The 18,565-nt window shown below is 32.2% G+C and overlaps 1 protein-coding gene across 48 annotated transcripts in view; it reads left to right on the top strand.

Moving 5' to 3' along the window:
- LOC106868745 (FH1/FH2 domain-containing protein 1) overlaps positions 1–18,153 on the top strand; it is a 357,696-nt gene extending 339,543 nt beyond the window's left edge. For 27 of the 48 annotated variants that reach the window (XM_089357753.1, XM_089357752.1, XM_089357734.1 and 24 more), the window contains 9 exons: positions 1,273–1,458; positions 2,049–2,168; positions 2,769–2,930; positions 3,681–3,796; positions 5,036–5,110; positions 6,111–6,303; positions 6,665–6,788; positions 7,385–7,525; positions 16,566–18,153. In XM_089357753.1, coding sequence (XP_089213879.1) covers positions 1,273–1,458; positions 2,049–2,168; positions 2,769–2,930; positions 3,681–3,796; positions 5,036–5,110; positions 6,111–6,303; positions 6,665–6,788; positions 7,385–7,525; positions 16,566–16,639 — 1,191 coding nt within the window. In that variant the 3' untranslated portion in view covers positions 16,640–18,153. Of the gene's footprint in view, positions 1–1,272; positions 1,459–2,048; positions 2,169–2,768; positions 2,931–3,680; positions 3,797–5,035; positions 5,111–6,110; positions 6,304–6,664; positions 6,789–7,384; positions 7,526–9,177; positions 9,201–16,565 lie in introns of all 48 variants that reach the window. The other 21 variants (XM_089357767.1, XM_089357766.1, XM_089357761.1 and 18 more) reach the window with 1 other exon arrangement.
- Positions 18,154–18,565: the final 412 nt, after the last annotated feature.

Raw genomic sequence — 18,565 nt, 5'->3', positions numbered from 1 at the left:
TTAATCAATTTACAACCCTTATTTGGGGTTTTATCAGGGGTATCTACATTATTTGACCAAACCACAGAGGGAGCAGCCAATCTGCTTATATACACATTAAATCTAGTACATCAATATACCAAAATCTGTGACACCAACAGAATTATCTCTATTGTTTATCTCTTTCGTTTTCTAATGGTAAAACTTTCTTACTTTCTATAAAAGTATTTTGCTCATGTTGTATGTGTGTGTGTGTCAGTGTGCATGTATGCATGTGTGTAAGGAATTTCATTAGGGCGACAGTGATTTTAAAAAGGGATGTAAAAGAATATTTATTTTAATGGCATACTTTTCTGTTAGTAAATATGATTTTTTTTTCTTACACATGCACACACACACACACACACACACACACACACACACACACATAGACTCAATTGGTGCTGAGTAGGGATTAAAAGTTTAGATTACAATTTTTTTGTTGTTGTGTAAATCCCAGTTATGGACCACATCATTCCATAAAATGTGTTTATGAGGGAAAAAATATTTAAAAACATCAATATATGTGACAAAGAAACAGGGAAAGTACAGGTGGTCATGGGATGTGCTAGAAACAAAAATATCTCCCTTAAATCACACACCTTTTCATCTAAAAATTATTTTGAAATTATAAACAGAAACAAATTGTGGAGTCAGTCTGTCTGTATTTTAAAACTATGATTAAAAAGAACTTTGAAAAATGCCAAAATTTTAGGACTTACAAGGTTAACAATATTTTTTTTTAAACTTCACTATTAAATTACATTTAAAAAAATTTTTAAATTACATTTCATTTACTGCTTGAAAATAAAGGAAGTAAGGATTGTGATGGTGATTGCTAATTTCAAAAAATATTTTTGTTTTAGTTCTTCCGTTGTTTTTAAGTGCATAGTGCAAAAAAAAAAAATTGGATAAAATTAGTCCTGAAGGAGGGGAGATGGGATTCATAAATTTTCAAAAATATTTTGTCATAAAAAGCTTCCCATCATTTACAAAGATGTAGTGGGGGGAAAAAATTGGAAAAATCCTCATCAAAACAGAAAATCCAACCTATGTGGGTGTGCTATTCCAAAAGCTCGCCAAGGCTTTTGTTGTGAAAATTACCTAGCAACAACAAGATACTCAGCTAGTAAGTGTGTGTGTGTTTGTATGGAGAGAGAGAGAGATAGAGAGAGATCATCAAGCTTTGCATGTGTTTATTTTATTTATTGTATTCTTTGATCATTCTGACATATTTTCTCTTCTGCTTTCCAGAAAATATTGTTTACAATGATTCCAGCTGATGAAGAGAAAACTCAGATTTTAGATGCGCAGATGTTGTATCCTGACACACCCCTGGGAACTGCTGAGCAGTTCCTTCTTATATTATCATCTATAAGTGAGCTGCAGGCACGGCTTCGCCTATGGTTGTTCAAATTAGATTATGAAACACTAGAACAGGTAAGAAAGATTGATTTTCTTTCTTTTTTTTTTTTTGAAAAAGAACACAATTTCATGTAGTGTTAGTTAAATATCTTATCAACTCAACCCACCCAATTTGCTTTATTTGTCTTTCCTTATAATAAATGTTGTGGAGGCGCAATGGCCCAGTAGTTAGGGCAGCGGACTCGCGGTCATAGGATTGCGGTTTCGATTCCCAGACCGGGCGTTGTGAGTGTTTATTGAGCGAATACACCTAAAGCTCCACGAGGCTCCAGCAGGGGATGGTGGCGAACCCTGCTGTATTCTTCCACCACAACTTTCTCTCACTCTTTCTTCCTGTTTCTGTTGTGCCTGTAATTCAAAGGGTCAGCCTTGTCACACTCCGTGTCACGCTGAATATCCGTGAGAACTATGTTAAGGGTACACGTGTCTGTGGAGTGCTCAGCCACTTGCACGTTAATTTCACGAGCAGGCTGTTCCGTTGATCGGATCAACTGGAACCCTCGACGTCTTAACCAACGGAGTGCCAACAAACAATAATAAATGTTAACTTTCAGTCAAGTATGGATGTGTTTTAAATAACTGATCTGTCCTTGTTTCTCTTCCAGGAAATTGCAGAACCATTAATGGACTTGAAGAAAGGAATTGAAGAATTACTTGTTAATAAAACATTCAAGTACATATTATCTGCAATGTTAGCTATTGGTAGTTTCTTGAATGGTACACAGGTAAGATATACAGCTTTATTTTTTGATATTTTTGTTTTTAGGATTATTCCATTAGTCTCCTCAGTTCCCCTTGTTTTATTTGAATCATTATAATTTCATATGATTAAAAAAATTATTCTTTTGAAAGATCACTGAACTTGTAGTCCTTCCCTTCCTCCTTCTTTTTTTTCTTTCTTTCTTTATCTGTCTCTCTGTCAGTCTCTCAGTTCTGTGTAGCACTTGAGGCTGTTCTGTTTTGGTGTTCAGTACCTTAGTTTTTTATAACATTCGGTTAAGATTCCAGAACCTTTGACAAGACTATTAGGTGAGAAAATCCACAAAACTGATTCCAAGTCTACTGCTTCTTTGGTTACACACTAGCCAATCTGATTAGTTGAACCATGCTCATGTAGGCATTAATACATTTTATGACGACACATTTAATTTGTCATAGCTGGCCTTTTCTTTTTATGACAATATAGTTAGGCTGTGATTCTAAACTGGATTATATGAACAAGATGATTTGAAACTCAGCAGAAGCTTCACCATAAGCAAACCCAGATATCTTTTACTCAGCCACTCCTCATAAAATGATATCTCACCTATTAATGTCTGTTTCAGGTACAAGGCTTTACAATAGATTACTTGGCTAAAGTACCAGAAGTGAAGGACACAGTCCATAAACATTCTTTACTTCATCATTTATGCACCATCATCATTGAGCAGTTCCCAGATGGTACAGATCTTTATTCAGAGATTGGGGCCATTAACCGGTGTGCAAAAGTAAGTTAATATTTATATATCTTCCTATTTGTATTTTCATTCAAAATTTTCACTATCACCATATTTATGTTTAAACATACTTGTCTTTATTTTAATTAATTTTGAAAATAATAAAGAATTTAGTACAATAATTTTACCATTAAGCTGGAGCCTGGAACATAATCAACATGAAATTTTGATGGAAGGTCTTAATTTAGATCAATTTAAACCTTTCATTACAAAATTTCTGTTGAGATACACTTCCTTTGTTTCAATTAATTTTGAAAATGATGAAGAATATAGTAAAATAATTTTGTCATTATTAAATTGGTGTTTGAAACATAAATAAACATGAAGTTTTGATAGATTACTTTTTTTAAAACATGGAATTTGTATAATAGAACCAGGGGCTGATTCTAGCAAGATAGTATCAGAAGAGTTGAAACTTTTCTTCTGTTATACAGAGTATACATAATACTTCTGTTTAAAAATATATATATATTTATTCATGTTCATATTTTATTTTCATAATTATTTTTTAAGTACCTTAACTTAATCATTAAATCTTATAAAATTTTTGATTTATAATTAGTTTACTATAGCTATGAGTTTAAGGTGCTCATCATGAATTCTAACTTTATTACAGCCAATGCTTATACTGTACCTCTGGCTAAGGTACTCAAGTCTGCTTGTCTCACTGAATTTAACTGGACATGTTCCCAAAAGTACTTTTTGTTGATTTTATTGGAATGTTGTCTTTGAATTTTGTAGATTGATTGGGATGAACTTGCTGAGAAGCTGGAGAAAATGGAATTAGATTGTAAAAATTCCTGGGAACACTTAAAAGCAGTTGTGAAACACGACCGATGCTCAGCCTTGAAGAGCAAGTAAGTTAATAATAACCTTAATTATAAAACAATTAATTTAATGTGAAGTATATTTGCCACTTAAATGCGGCTAGACCCTAAGGGTGAATGCTACTGTTGCTTTTAGCCCCAGGAGAACATCTCCTCCAGCTGGCTATTGACACACTTTCTGTGTCCTGTCGGTATTTGCAAAGGGAAGTCATCCTTCCCATAGACACAGTATGGACGGTATCATTGACACATATACTTGAAATATTTTGATTGCTTCTATTGAAATAAATTCTTAAAAAAACTGGAAGTATGTCCACAATATAGCAACAGTGTATGACAGATGGACAACTTTGTAGTACTAGACCAACAATTTATCAATGAATTAAGCTTGGAATCAATGACTCCATTCCACTCTCTGGGCCCTACAAACATGTCTCTTCACTCTGCTTTTTCTAACACTACTGCATTAGTTTCTGTTCTTCAAAGCTCACTGGTTTTGTGTCAGTCCCACTTAAGCTCACACAACTCAAAACTTTACTCTGTCCCTAGTCATCCACATCATGTCTATCACCCTGTTCTTCTCCACACATACACATACTTGCAGAAATACTATCCAGAAATACTATACATAAAGGCGGTAAGCTGGCAGAAACGTTAGCACGCCGGGCGAAATGCTTAGCAGTATTTCATCTACCATTATGTTCTGAGTTCAAATTCCGCCAAGGTTGACTTTGCCTTTCATCCTTTCGGGGTCGATAAATTAAGTACCAGTTATGCACTGGGGTCAATGTAATCGACTTAATCCCTTTGTCTGTCCTTGTTTGTCCTCTCCATGTTTAGCCCCTTGTGGGCAATAAAGAAATAAGAAATACTATCAATTGTGGCTAATCATTCTTCTCCAGAATGTTATATCCCTCTGTAATTCCCTCCCTACCAATGTTTTTCGCTTTTTTACTTGTAGTTTTTCAACAAGAATGTCAGCTTCTTCTTCCTTCAGACCATGAATATATAAAAAAGAATAAAACTTAACTTACAATTTCTCAGTGTAGACAATTCATCATTATCATCATCATCTGATTTGCCATCATTGTGGTGTCATCATAGCTGTTGTCATTGTCGTCATCATTTTAATGTCTGTTCTTCCTTTTTGGCAAATATAGACTTTGTTTTATCTTCTCATGTCCTTGTTAAAATTATTGTTTGTAAGCATTAAGGCAAATGTATATATAAAACAATGCTCTTATCCTAAATTTTCGTATTTATTTACAGAACTTGTGAATTTCTACAAGATGCTGCTGAAAGAATTATGATTTTGAAAATCATTCACAGAAGAGTTATTACAAGGTAAAACTTAATTTCTCCTTCGTATTTCAATAAATTTAGTTGCTGACAAAATTCATCCATATCTGCATAGATTATAAGCATACTGATTAGTAATTTACAATTATTTATTAATAAATAAGGCTAAAGCACTAATTGACAATTCAACTTTATACTTTTTTATAAAATTTAGTTTATGTCTCGCTCTTTCTGATTCAGTATTTCACAATCTCATTCTTAAATCTAAATCATCAAAAATTTCTTCTTACTTTTTTCACTAAATTTCTTATGCATTTTCATCAACATTTCCTCATCAAGAATAAAAGTACTAATTAAGTATTTATTAACCAAGCCATAAGATTTCAGATTTAAGGGGAAAAGATACCAAATTGTGTGATGTTTATGCATTTCTCAATGGCATTTACAATAGAAATTAAATGAACTGATGTTACAACTAAAAAGATATAGTATATAAAGATATTCCTAGAATATTACTGTCACTGGCACAATAGTTTGTTGAAAAGAGGTCAAAAGAGGGGGGGGGGAAGCAGACATATAAATCAAGTAATGAAAAACAGCAATGAAACCTAGAAGTATGTTCATAATACACAAAATAAAATGCAAAAAGACCGAGAAGTGAACATCAAGAATCATAAGGAGAAAAGGGTACATAGTTACACCAGGAGTTGTGTTGGTGAATTTCAGAAAGCTTGGAATTTTTGAAGGATGCAGTGTCGTGACAGCTAACAACTGATGTGGGTAATTTATTCCATGTTTCAACAACTCTGAACATAACAAAATTTATTTGTTTTATACTATATTTAGTACCCTAGTTATTATTTTTTTTTACTTGTGTTTCACTTTGGAGCTAACTGAACTGCTATTTTCAGCATCATTAATCTGGGCATGTACTTTTTTTCTTTTTTGTCAGTAAATATTATTCTTAGTGTGAAACATTAGATCTGTGTTGTGTTGGACTCTTTTGCTCTGGTAATAACAGTTTTTGTGATATTTGTTTGTTCAGGTACCAAAAACTGTTGATGTATATGGGGCTTCCAGTCAGTGTGGCTAAAGACCAAAAAATTAGTCAGTTCTGTAAAGTGATCAGCGAATTTGCTCTAGAGTACCGAACGACTCGAGACAAAGTGAACCAACAGCTACTCAAAAAACAGAATCAACGAGAGAGGAAGAAGACGCGTGGTAAAATGATTCTTGATGTAAGTATTGCACTTTAAGACAAAAAAAAAACATTTTTGAAATTCCCTGAGAGCATAAGAGTCAACTCAGTATAAAAAAAAAATTTACTCTATTTTTAACTTACCCAATATAAAGAAACTACCTTGGTAAACTAGGGTTACCAAGCATATATATAAATTGGATCAAGTTCTGCCTTTTTCTATTGCAAACAATAATGGATTCAACAAATTATAGACCATCTTACAAATTATCATCATCATTCCTTTTTCTTATTGATACCAATGCTAGCAAAGAAGAATATACGTGGCGTTAAGTCTATTTTACAATGTAGTCTTTTAATTTACTATTTCTGAATGTGTATTGTTTACTTTCAATTTACAGACTGAGAAGTTTGTCAAATCTAAAGAACATGTTGCAGAGGATCCTTTACAGAAATTACTGGCCAATGGCTACACAAGTGCTGACGAACGTGGTTTACCTGGTCAGCTCTTGAGGAAAAAAGTTGGTAAGTATTTTGAACAGATTTTCTTTCAGAGATTTCTCAAAAAAAAAAAAAATCATTATTCTATCTATATATAAAATGTATATATTTTACTTTGATGAAGAGCGAACTGCTGAAACATTGAGATTCTTTCTCTTCTCATTAAAACATTAGGCTAATACTATATTTGTTAACTTGTCCCTCCTGTATTATCTTTTGTTATTTTTCTTGGAAATATGGTGTGCTTGAGAAGACCTGGCAAGCCAAGTGAGACCATAACCCACTTATGCGAACCTTTCCTTCATTGGACACTAAACTCTGCTTATGAAGACCTGTTGAGGCAAGTGAAATCGAAACCAAATTCGATGACAGCACCGCATGACTGGCATTTGTGCCAGTGGAGCGCCAAGAGCACCATCCGAGCGTGTTCGTTGCCAGGACTGCTGACTGACAAAAAAGCCCAATAGAATAAGTACCAGGCTTTAAAGTTGATTTGTTCAACTTAAACCCTTGAAAGCCGTGCCCACCAACTTGGTTGCAGTTCAATGACTATAACTAGTAAAAATAAAAGATCCTATGGTAATAAGGATTTGAGAGTAATGCTTTTGTTTGCCTTCCAGGTCGAGGTTGTCTAACAACAGATTCTGAGATGTATGATACTGCTGATGATGAAATTTTAGAAGCATGCGTACGAACAGCAGCCACACCACTAAAGAGACCACAGAAAGAAAGACGACGTTCTAGAGGACCTCGGAAATCTTGTAAGCATCTTTTTTTATTATGATAATATGTAAAATTCTTGAATCATATGACAAAACAAGAATAGTTAACTGGGAGGGGAGACCTATAATCTAACAACATTATAACCTTATAATTATGTTGGTGAGAAGAATCATTGATTAAGAGGTCTTCTTAATGAAAATATCATCTCACTCTTGAAAAATATTCATTTTCTTCAGATACTGATGTTTGAAAAATATATATTTCTAAATAATATATATGTTATCTTGCCTGGAAATATGTGAGGGTTGGCAATAGGAAGGGCATCTGCCGAGACATATAAAAGCATAAAAGAAAAGAATTTACACACACAAACACCATCATCATTTCAATGTTCATTTTTCCATTCGTGCATCGTTCAGATGGAATTCAGAGGCAGATTTTCTTAAGATTGATGCCTTCCTATTGCCAACCCTCACTTGTTTCCAAGCAAGGTAATATTTCCCCATACACAAAGTGGGAGCTGGTAGAGTCATTAGCTTGTGGGACAAAATGCTTAGCGGCATTTCATGTCACTACGTTCTGAGTTCTAATTCCACCGAGGCCGACTTTGCCTTTCATCCTTTTGTAATCAATAACATTTGTACCAGTTGAGTGTTGGGGGTTGATGTAATTGACTTACCTCCTCCACCGAAATTACTGGCCTTGTGCCAAAATTTGAGACCAATATGACTTTATGTCTATGTGTCTGCAAGAAATGGGAAGAATGGAACTCAAATACACCACATAAGGGAGAATCTGGACCATTTACCAAATTTACCTTGTGGTAATATATATATATATATAATTAATAGTTGAAATTAAATATTATTTTTATGACACATTTCATATTCAGACCCTTGTGGCTCATAAAGAAATCATTTCATATTTTAGAAGCATGGTTGCATATGGTTTCTTGGGATTGTTGTTTTTATCGTATGCTTAGATCATTCTGAAAAAAAAATATATCTATCTATATATATATATGTGTGTGTGTGTATGTATATAACTTACAATATACATATATATAACTTTCAGTTGATTCTTGCTTGTGAACATGGATGTCGTAAAATTTTGCATATTCCATTATGTTGCTATATATCTATAAAGAACCATTTTACTCAGAAATTAATGTATGATAAATTTTGTATGTATATGAAAATGTTAATTTCTGTGCATAAATATCCATAATTCATAAAATGCTATGTTGGTATTGTATATATATTTTGGTAACCTTAAATATTCTAATCTTTGGCTTTCTAATATAATGCTTTCATTATCAACATTAAGGCAGAATTGATGATGTTGGACAAAATGCTTAGCAGCATTTCTTCCAGCTCTTTACATTCTGAGTTCAAATCCCACCTTTGCCTTTCATCCTTTTGGGATTGATAAAATAAAGCATCAGTGAAATACTGGAGTCGAAGTAATCGACTAACTACCTCTTGCTAAAATTACTGGCCTTGGGCCAAAATTTGAAACAATCATTATTATTATTATTATTATTATTATTATTATTATTATTATTATTATTCATTGTGTCACTCTTGGTTAGTATCTTTTGATGATTAAAAGAAAATATTTTTTTGAAATCCTTGTAATGCTTCCTATCTGTCCATGCTTATTAACTTGGCTGCATTTCATAAAATTTCAGGGACCTGGGAAAATGGCCTCTAGGTAATATTGAGTTGGTTGTAGCCAATCTATTTTGGTGTTGTATGCAGGCTTCATTTATCTGACTGTAGTTTTGGTCACATGCTCAGTCAGCTCACAAATACTCGAAAGCTAAAACACAATTTTTAATTTATAACTATTTCACAATTCTCAACTGTCCAATACTTTTTTTAATTTCCTTTTTTTTTTTTTTTTTCTTTTTGTCTGCATTTGTTCATTTATTATGTAAATGTGTTGAAATGTTTTTTTTTTTTTGAAGGCATCAGTATGTCTTGCTGCTCTTGCTTCTAACTAATACAGTTTTTAAGTATTACTTAGAAAATGTTAGCAAACCAGTTTCTTCTTAATACAGTTGAATTTTGAATGATTATAAACCAGGACTAAAATTTGTACTTTCCCTTGTCTTTGCAATCAGTAGCAACAAAATTTCACCCCAGTCTCCCTTCAATAATGTGAGCAGGCATGTAGCTCCTCTACAGCAAAAATCTTGTTCTGCCCTGGAACCTTCTCATACTTGACTGCTCATTCCTTAGCATAAAAAATCACCTCCCTCTCTATTGTCAAACGGGATCTTTGTCTTGTAGGTTGTATAGTGACCTCAATAATGTTCATGCCATGAAAAAGTAACTGGTATATGATGTAAATTGGCTGGCATTAGGAAGGACATCCAGCCATAAAAACCATGCTAGAGTGGACGCTGGAGCACAATGCAGTCCTCAGATCTGTTGGAATATGTCAAACTGTCTGACCCATGCCAGAATGGAAGATGGACATTAAATTGTAATAATAATGATCTCATAAATACAATTATTGTGAGACCAGCACAGCTTGTTTACAATGTCGTAAAACACTGTCTTGTTGCTGTAATCAGAAGCTATTAAATATAGATCTCAGAAATAGTTTTGACACTCATGTTTTGTTTTGTTTTGTTTTGGCATTGATACCTTAACTTTGCACCAATATCGGAAACATTTATTTAGCTATTTTATGAAATGTTATATGTCATGGTGATGATGACCTTTGATGTGGTTGAACGACCAACGCCAACCGGTTGGGATTCACAGTACAAATTGTATTATTCTTCCTTTTGATCAGTGAATACAAAACGTGGCACATGAGATATCTGTTTGGGTGATGTTCCTGATCCATCATCTCTGCATTGTATGCTAATCTGTCCCAATATTACCCGTTTACAGCCGAGTGGACTGGTGCAACATGAAATGCAGTGTTTTGCTCAAAAACACAACACACAGCCGGTCTAGGAATCGTAACTACCATCTCACAATCATGAGTGCAACACCCAACACTAGGTCACATGCCTTAAATGTCATAAAAGATTGTTTTATATTTTTCAAACTTCCTGGGACAGACAATTTTTTTTTTTTTTGTATAATTAGGAAATACCATAAGAACATTTGTGAAATGTAAATTATTTCCTCAGCTGTGTAAGTTTTATGTAAAATCTCATCACTCATGTGTGTGTGTGTGTGTGTGTGTGTGATAGTTCATCTGATAAGTACAACAGATCTTATTCGTTAAAGCTGTTGCATACATTATGCATTCTTTACAGTAATAGCCCATTGATTTAGGAAATCAAAATTGTACTTACTTTATTTTTACGCAATGGAAACTTCTTTGCTTTGTGTAAATATTGGATAGGCTGTTAAAATATCACAATTAGTTTTCTTTTGTTTCGTTGATTATGTATCTTTTTGTTCTTGTGAAAGCTATATAAATCTGCCCAAAAGATTGTAGTTCTAGTCGTAGTAATAATAGTCTTTTTACTTTTTTTCTAAGTAATGTTGTTATTGAAATGTTGGTAACACTTCTTTCGATTATGCCAGAATTTGAAATGCTTAATAAAATGCACTGATGAAAATATTTGTTCATTTGTCTGCGCTAGTACATATGTATATATATATATATGTGTGTGTGTGTGTTAACTACTAAGTCTGCTTCTCTCTGTTATGTTCTGTTTTAACTACTAGAAGTGAAATTGTTTCATGTGTTCATGTCACATAGCTTTGTTGTCTTTTAACATTTCCAAAATTGCTTTCAACTGTTTACCTCTACAGGATTTCTGTATCAAAAATTACATAACATTCTAAGACAAACAAAATATGTTGCTCTTGCTTTTCTCCTGTAGCTAACTAATATTAAACTGATATAATTTCTATCACCCCTGAGCTACATTGTTTCAGGTTCAGTCCCACCACTGTGTGACATCTTGAGCAAGTGTGTTCATCTATAGCCCTGGGCTGACCAAAACTTTTAGAGGATTTTTGTTAGCAGAAACTAAAAGAAACTCATTACCTGTGTATGTGTTTCTTTGTCTTGACATTACGCAATAGTTGTAAACGATCATCACCATCATACAATGATGTCCTTTGTTCTCAATCTTCTGTGCAAGCATGTCTGTCCATGGAGTAATATTGACTTGCTTAGAAACAAGTGAGGGTTGGTAACCAGAAAGGCATATGGCTGTAGAAAATCTGCCTCAACAAATTCGATCTGACCCATACTAGCATAGAAAAGTGGATGTAAAAACAATGATGATGATGATTGAGTTCTTGGCTGACATAGTGAGTGTATGCAAATTTTATATCACATTATCCACCCAGTTCATAAAAAGGTAAGTTGCCTTTAATGAACCAGTGGGCATAATCTATCTCATGTTTAAGTCAGGAACAATGTCTCAGTCTGGGGAGAAAAGAAACTTTTTAAATGTAGAAAGACCATTCCCACCATCACTTAAAAACATTGACCCTTAATTTGTGAACTATAAGTAGCTGTTTGACATTGATGATGAATGAGGTCTAACCCACTTCCAGTTAGAAAGTAGAGAACTTGACGAAGACTAAAGGTGAAATCATTAGACGCATGAGTATAGAATTCTTTAGCTGATCTTGATATTAACTTCAGATTTGTGTGTCATTATATTAGATTTACACTTAAGATTGTTTATACCAAAGTTTCTAAAATTGCATTCATATAATACACTTTGATCTAATAGTATTTGATAGCATTTTACATGATTACATACATATATATAATTATGTAAATTGTTATCTAATTATATATATATATATAAAGCAAACACAAATAATAAAAAAACCCACAAAAGTGCAAGAGGCATTCACAGTTAATGTTATTAAGGTGACATTCAAGGAAGAATGACAAGAGTGTAAGTTATAACATCTCAGACATTGTCCTTCTCCAGACACGAGAGGAAAGTCCAGGAGAGAGGAGGAAAATAGAAAAAGAGATAAAAAAGGATGAGAGCCTGGACAAAACACACATGGGTTCGATTCACTTACATACACATATATATTTATCCACTTTAATAAATCTCTATTTGTTGACAAAAATCTGTAGTTAGAAGTCAACTTCTGTTGTCACTAAATACAAGAAATGATAATTTAAAAATCTAAGTATACAAGCATTATGCAAAGCATTTTCCTAACTGTTGGTGTCAATGACTATAAAATTACGCATGCTAATTTCTCATATAAGTGTTTACTTTAATTCTACCCTATTAATTAGCAGTTTAAGTTCATTACACCGATATTAGATGGTGCTGAGTTAATAAAATCAATGTCAAGTTTGTAATTTGTAAAAATTATTAAAGCAAAAAAATCCAAGCATGAAGTAGACATTTTATCATGTTTAACTGTGAAATATGTCATTGATTATTGCCAACTCTGAAACAGGGAAAATTGAAATAGGTGAGATCAGTCTTGCAGAAAGAGTAAAAAATAGTCATTGTCGTATATGAATCTATCTAGTCTTCCCCACAAAAAAAGGGCATATTTTACTGGATGGTATATAAGATGCACAAATAAATGTGTCTCAAAATAAAAAAAAAGTTACCCTGGGTCCTATATTCAAAGTTAGGCCTCTCATGCTCACTTTTTCCTGAGTATATGCTACCAAAATTGGGGTCCATCTAATGTGCCTAAGCATCTTTTATGCCATCAAATGTACTAAATATTAAAACTACTGATCCCCTCATTAGATTAGATTTGGAAATCTATCACTTACCATGTTACAATCAAAGTAGTAAACTATCTGTCAACTTGAACTAGTTGTTGTTGTGAAGCCCTTAATCAGCTTTGTGTAATGAATGACTTGATATAACCCTGCAGGTCTGTTTCTCCGGTTATATCATATCTCTGCCTTGTAGTGCACCATACTACACATTCTAACATACAGCAGTGAGTTGTAGATACTGCAGCATGATAATTCAGATATATTTCACTCTCTGCACTGTCTAGTCTGTATCTGTTCATCAATAAGTTCTGGCAACAACCACGACAGGGTCAGGTATGTTGATTAAATCAGGGCACATCAGCTGTTCCTCAGCATGCAGCCAGTAGAAGAAAAAATAGAATATCTCTTGGGAAGATGATGGGTCACAGAAGAAATTGATAGTATAATTTATAAATCCTGCATTAATCTTAAACTGAAATGGATTCAAAAATAAAAAGTGTTGCTGATGTAATATTTAAAACTGTTCTACTGTCATTGGGATGTTACACCTTGTCTGTTCCCCACCACTTTTAGTATATGTGTAGATGTATTCATGTACACACACATACACACACACTTTTCATCTTATGGCAGGGATTTTTAATTTTCTCTTCTCTATAACAGTTATGTTTGCTTTGATTGAGTTCTGCTTTGTTCTTCAAAGTGGTGCTTTTCTATGAAGCATGAATTTTCTTTTATTTTTGGGTACTTTCATTACATTGTGTTTTTCATATTTTGTTGTTCGTGTTTTTACATTGCTTAATTAATGTTTTTTACTGAAGCAAAACTTTTGTTATTCAATCTGTTCACACCTTAATAACTTTTTCTCCTCCTAGCTGTCCTATTATCTTATTGGTTTCTCTATCTTCTCAGGCATGTCAGATTTTTCTCATTGCACATTTATTTTAGAAAATATTACTTCATTTCAATCAATAATTAATATATTTATATTGCTTTACAGCTTTAAAAAAAAATTTCTAAATATTTTCAGAAAACCTACTTAGAGCTAAACTTTGTACTGGTTCCATTTTTTTATGTCAGATTTTAACATCAAACTAGTTCAACTCTTTTGTGACCATACATCTAATGAAATACACAGGCCACATGTTTTAATAAATTCTGGAAATAATAATAATTAATTTGGAAGGATTGGATAAAAGGAGTAACTAAGTTTTTCATTATCAAAGCTGATGTATGGAACAACTTATCAAGAAAGTTTTACATATAATTATAACAGAACATTTTAATTAAAATATGAACACTTTAAATCAGGATGTTTCATATTACAAAACCAGAGCTAGGCAGTGTCAAGCATGTTAGTATTTGAAGGGTTAATGGCTGGCTTACTTAACTGTTGTTTATGTACTGAATATTTACAGAAGTGGCTTCTGTGTTTTTCTTCTGTTTAAACTACTGAGTAATGCCTAGTATTTAATTTTAACCTTTTTAGTACCTACTCACTTGGAACTGCCACTGGCTCCTAGGTATCAAAACATAATTGCAAAATAAACAAATTAAAATAGAGAAAATTTCCCATGATAATTTATGTGTAAGACTATTGTTATGTTCCAAATATTAGCTTAATTAAAACAAGCTTATTATTTTATTAAATCTTTCCTAAAATTCTTGTTTTCAAATTTAATTGAAATGCATATAACCAGTGTATTTCATTAGGAATACAACAAAGTTTAAAGGGCTTTAATATCAGGTTTAACTAAACACTGACATTCCTTAATAGATTCAGGGGTAGGGGGAAGAGGAGAAACTGCAACCATTCTATCTATTAGTATAGTCAAATAAAATACATGATAAAGAAAAAACATCAAATTTGAAAATTTCCTTAATCATTAGTAGTGACATCTACTATAAAATACTTCTGAAATAATCTACTTATACTGAACATATATGCATTCTTTTCATAAACTACAAGGTCCTGATTAATAGGATAAACAGCAAAGGAAGTAGTGGCATTCATGTTTTTTTCTTTAAAGCTCGAACAACATAATGGAATTTGGTAAATTTAGTCAGGGGTGCAAAATGAGATCACAGAATCAGATTGTCAGCAACTCAGCCTCTCCTTTATGATGGTCGCCACACAAAGTAAAAATATTGTCTGAGAAAAAATTTTTATTCTTCTACAGTCTGTATTTTTGCTATAAAATTTCAGAATCAACAGTTTGAAGGCTCATAGAACTTCTTTCCCTATTTTTGCTGTGTGAATATTTTCACATTCATCACACTGTCTCTCGTACTTGGCCACATCATGCTTTTTACCCTCCCACACACCTTGTATATAAAATCTAGAGACGGAAACTGAGCGGAAGCTTGTGTGTATATAATATATATGATATACACATAATATAAGGTGGCAAACAGGCAGAATCGTTAGGATGCCAGACAAAATGCATAGTGGCATTTCATCTGTCTTTACTTTCTGAATTCAAATTCCTCCAAAGTTGACTTTGCCTTTCATCCTTTCAGGGTTGATAAAATAAGTACCAGTTAAGCCTTGGGGTCAATGTAATTGACATACACACTCACTGAAATTGCTGGCCTTGTGCCAAAATGTGAAACCAGTATACACTTAAAATATTATTTTATACATCACCTAATGGTATTTATGTTGCTAAAGAGATGTAACTTAACCATTCACTGAATAAGAGAGATGAATAGAGACTGATAAAATCACTACCAGACTGTATGAGATCAATATCAATATAATTGACAAGAACCACTGAAAGCAGTTTCTCAAAATGGTTGCAGTCCAGGCGAGTTCAAAGATTATATATAGCCAAAGAATATATATATATATATATATATATATATATATATATATATATATATATATATATATAAATGAAAATTTGAGTAAAACTTTGCAGAATTAGATCTTTTCTGTATTAGATGCATTTATAATTTCACATTGGATTATCCCTTGAAATAAGAAAAAAAAAAAGCAATGCAAAAAAATCTTTAGTCCTATTTCTGTCATTATATTTCATATAATAACTATCAAACAATGATCCATGTTTTGAGTCAAACATTTGTCTTTTTCAAAGAAAATAATTTTTGAATTAAAATCTGAAGAACTGAAGTTAAAAAAACATGTTTACTTTCGCAGAATATTGTGAGTGTATGTGCGTGCATGCATGTATGGTAAATATTTAAGTCTGAAGTGTAACTGTTTTGAAGTTAAGCTCTTTTATATTTCATTAATAACTTATCTTCAGTTGCTTTATTAAGACATAGAAAAATAAAAGCTAACCAGCAATTATATGTAATTTACTCCATTATAAAATTTATTATGTACTCATATACTTGTTCACTTATTGTTTATAGTGCGACGGACGCTTAAAGGAGGATTAGATACAGAAGAATTGGAAACCATTGCTGCTTATAGCGAAGAAGTTTGAAGTTCCAGTGCTTTTTCTATGCTAAGTTGTACTACTGATGACTAGTACAGTTCACGATGACTTCCGCCCATCAAGTAATTATGTCAGACAGATATTTGGCCCAGCTGCCTGCCTGTCTTACCTTGTCTTTCAGTACTCCAAGCTACAGCCTATTTCAGCAACAGTAAAACACCTCCAAAACAAATCTGCTCTAATTTATTGCATTAGAATGTAAGGAAATGATTGAACATATTAAGGGTCAAAGCTGTTGACTGAAGCCACTTCCAAATTTGCTAAGTCAAAAAAATAAATATCTACATAAGTTCTGAAATCTTTAAGGAACTGTATTTATTTAAAGAAGAAATGATGGTCATTGGCTGAAAGCAAAACTTGAAAATCAAAAAAACTTGCTGTTTGTACTGTGAATTATTATTGTTACTTTTTTTTTTTTCCTTTCATTTTTCATCTTCCTGGAAAATTATAAATGCCACAATGTAGAATTTTGGAAGAGAAAACAAAAATAAATAAATGATTTCGGGTTTTTCAAATGTTTTAAAAACTGGATTTTTGTTATTTTAAGTTTGCTCACTGTAAAGAAAAAGAAATTCATAGCTACGGATTAACACAAAATTTTCATTTCAAGTAACATCACATTTTTTGTTAATTAGGTGAATTTAAATTGAATTTAAAGCTAACAAAATAACATGTGGTTTGATAAGAAAGTTTCTTGGGCATATACTGCTTAAGACATATTTGACTACTAAAAAATAGAGAACGAAAGTAACAAAAACTCGTAACAGAATCAGGCAGCAGCTTTTGTACCCAGCTAAAGACATAAGAACTTAAATTTAAAACTTGTTCACACAATTCCAGTTTAGAACTCTGGGCTGCTTCATCAAAACTATCATGCTAATGGTTTCACTATTGATTAACGTCACAACTTCTGCTTCTGAGAGAATTTCCTCTTCTGTTCAAAAGTAAGAAGGATTTGGAGTGTTTAGGGATATCTAGTTAAAAGGGAATTGAAGCGTTAGATTGCAGATTAAGAAAAGCAAGATTAGATTTAGTCTAATTTTAGTGCTAATGATATTTTTTAAATATTTCAAAAATGAATTAAGAAATTTTTAACGAGACTACTTTAGGCATAAAACTAAATGCTAAGTAATGAGTTTTAAAATGTTCCATTTTTAAATTCTGATAAATTAATTTAGAATGTGTGAAAAAGTTTATAAAAATTTTGCCCTCTCAAAGATGTCTTCAAAAACAATTTTTTCGTGATAATTTTTAAGGGCAATATTGGAAAAATAAATTTAAAAAAAAAAAAACAGAAAAAGCTGTTCATAAAATAAGGATTTTATTTATTTATTTATTAATTTATTTACTACACCACAGCTTTGTCTTCAGTTTCTATTTTATCTCATGAGATTTTTTTTTTTTTCTTTCATTGTTACATCTGTATGTTTTAAGTCCATGTCGGTTTTCAGTGTTTTGTTAAAGATGACTTTGAAAAAATAAACAGAAAATTAGATTTAAAACTTCTCTCATAATTTTTACTTTTTTATCTTTGCATATTCTAGAAATTTGTTCTATAGATTTCACTGATGTTTAACATAATATAACTATTTTCTCTATTCAGTTTGGTAGATTGTACAGGAGACATAAAGCCTATAAAAAGCACAGTTGATATTTGAAAACATAGTTTATTGCATCAGAATATAAGGAAATGATTGAAGGTTATTGGGGGGGTTTTTTCAGTAAATATCTAAGATCATATCTCTACTTTTATAGCAACTAATTTTTAGTTAATTTGTAAAAAATAAATTATGCTAATGATATTTTTTACAATCCATGATAAATCTCTGAAGCTCAAGCTTATCATCTCATAATATCTTGTTCTATTTTACTCAGATTAGCTTCTCTGATAAACTTAATTCAAAATCTATATTA

The sequence above is a fragment of the Octopus bimaculoides genome, chromosome 9, assembly GCF_046866305.1.
Source record: "Octopus bimaculoides isolate indiv1 chromosome 9, ASM4686630v1, whole genome shotgun sequence".
NCBI classification, from domain to species: domain Eukaryota; kingdom Metazoa; phylum Mollusca; class Cephalopoda; order Octopoda; family Octopodidae; genus Octopus; species Octopus bimaculoides.
This window is presented reverse-complemented; position numbering and strand designations above follow the sequence as displayed.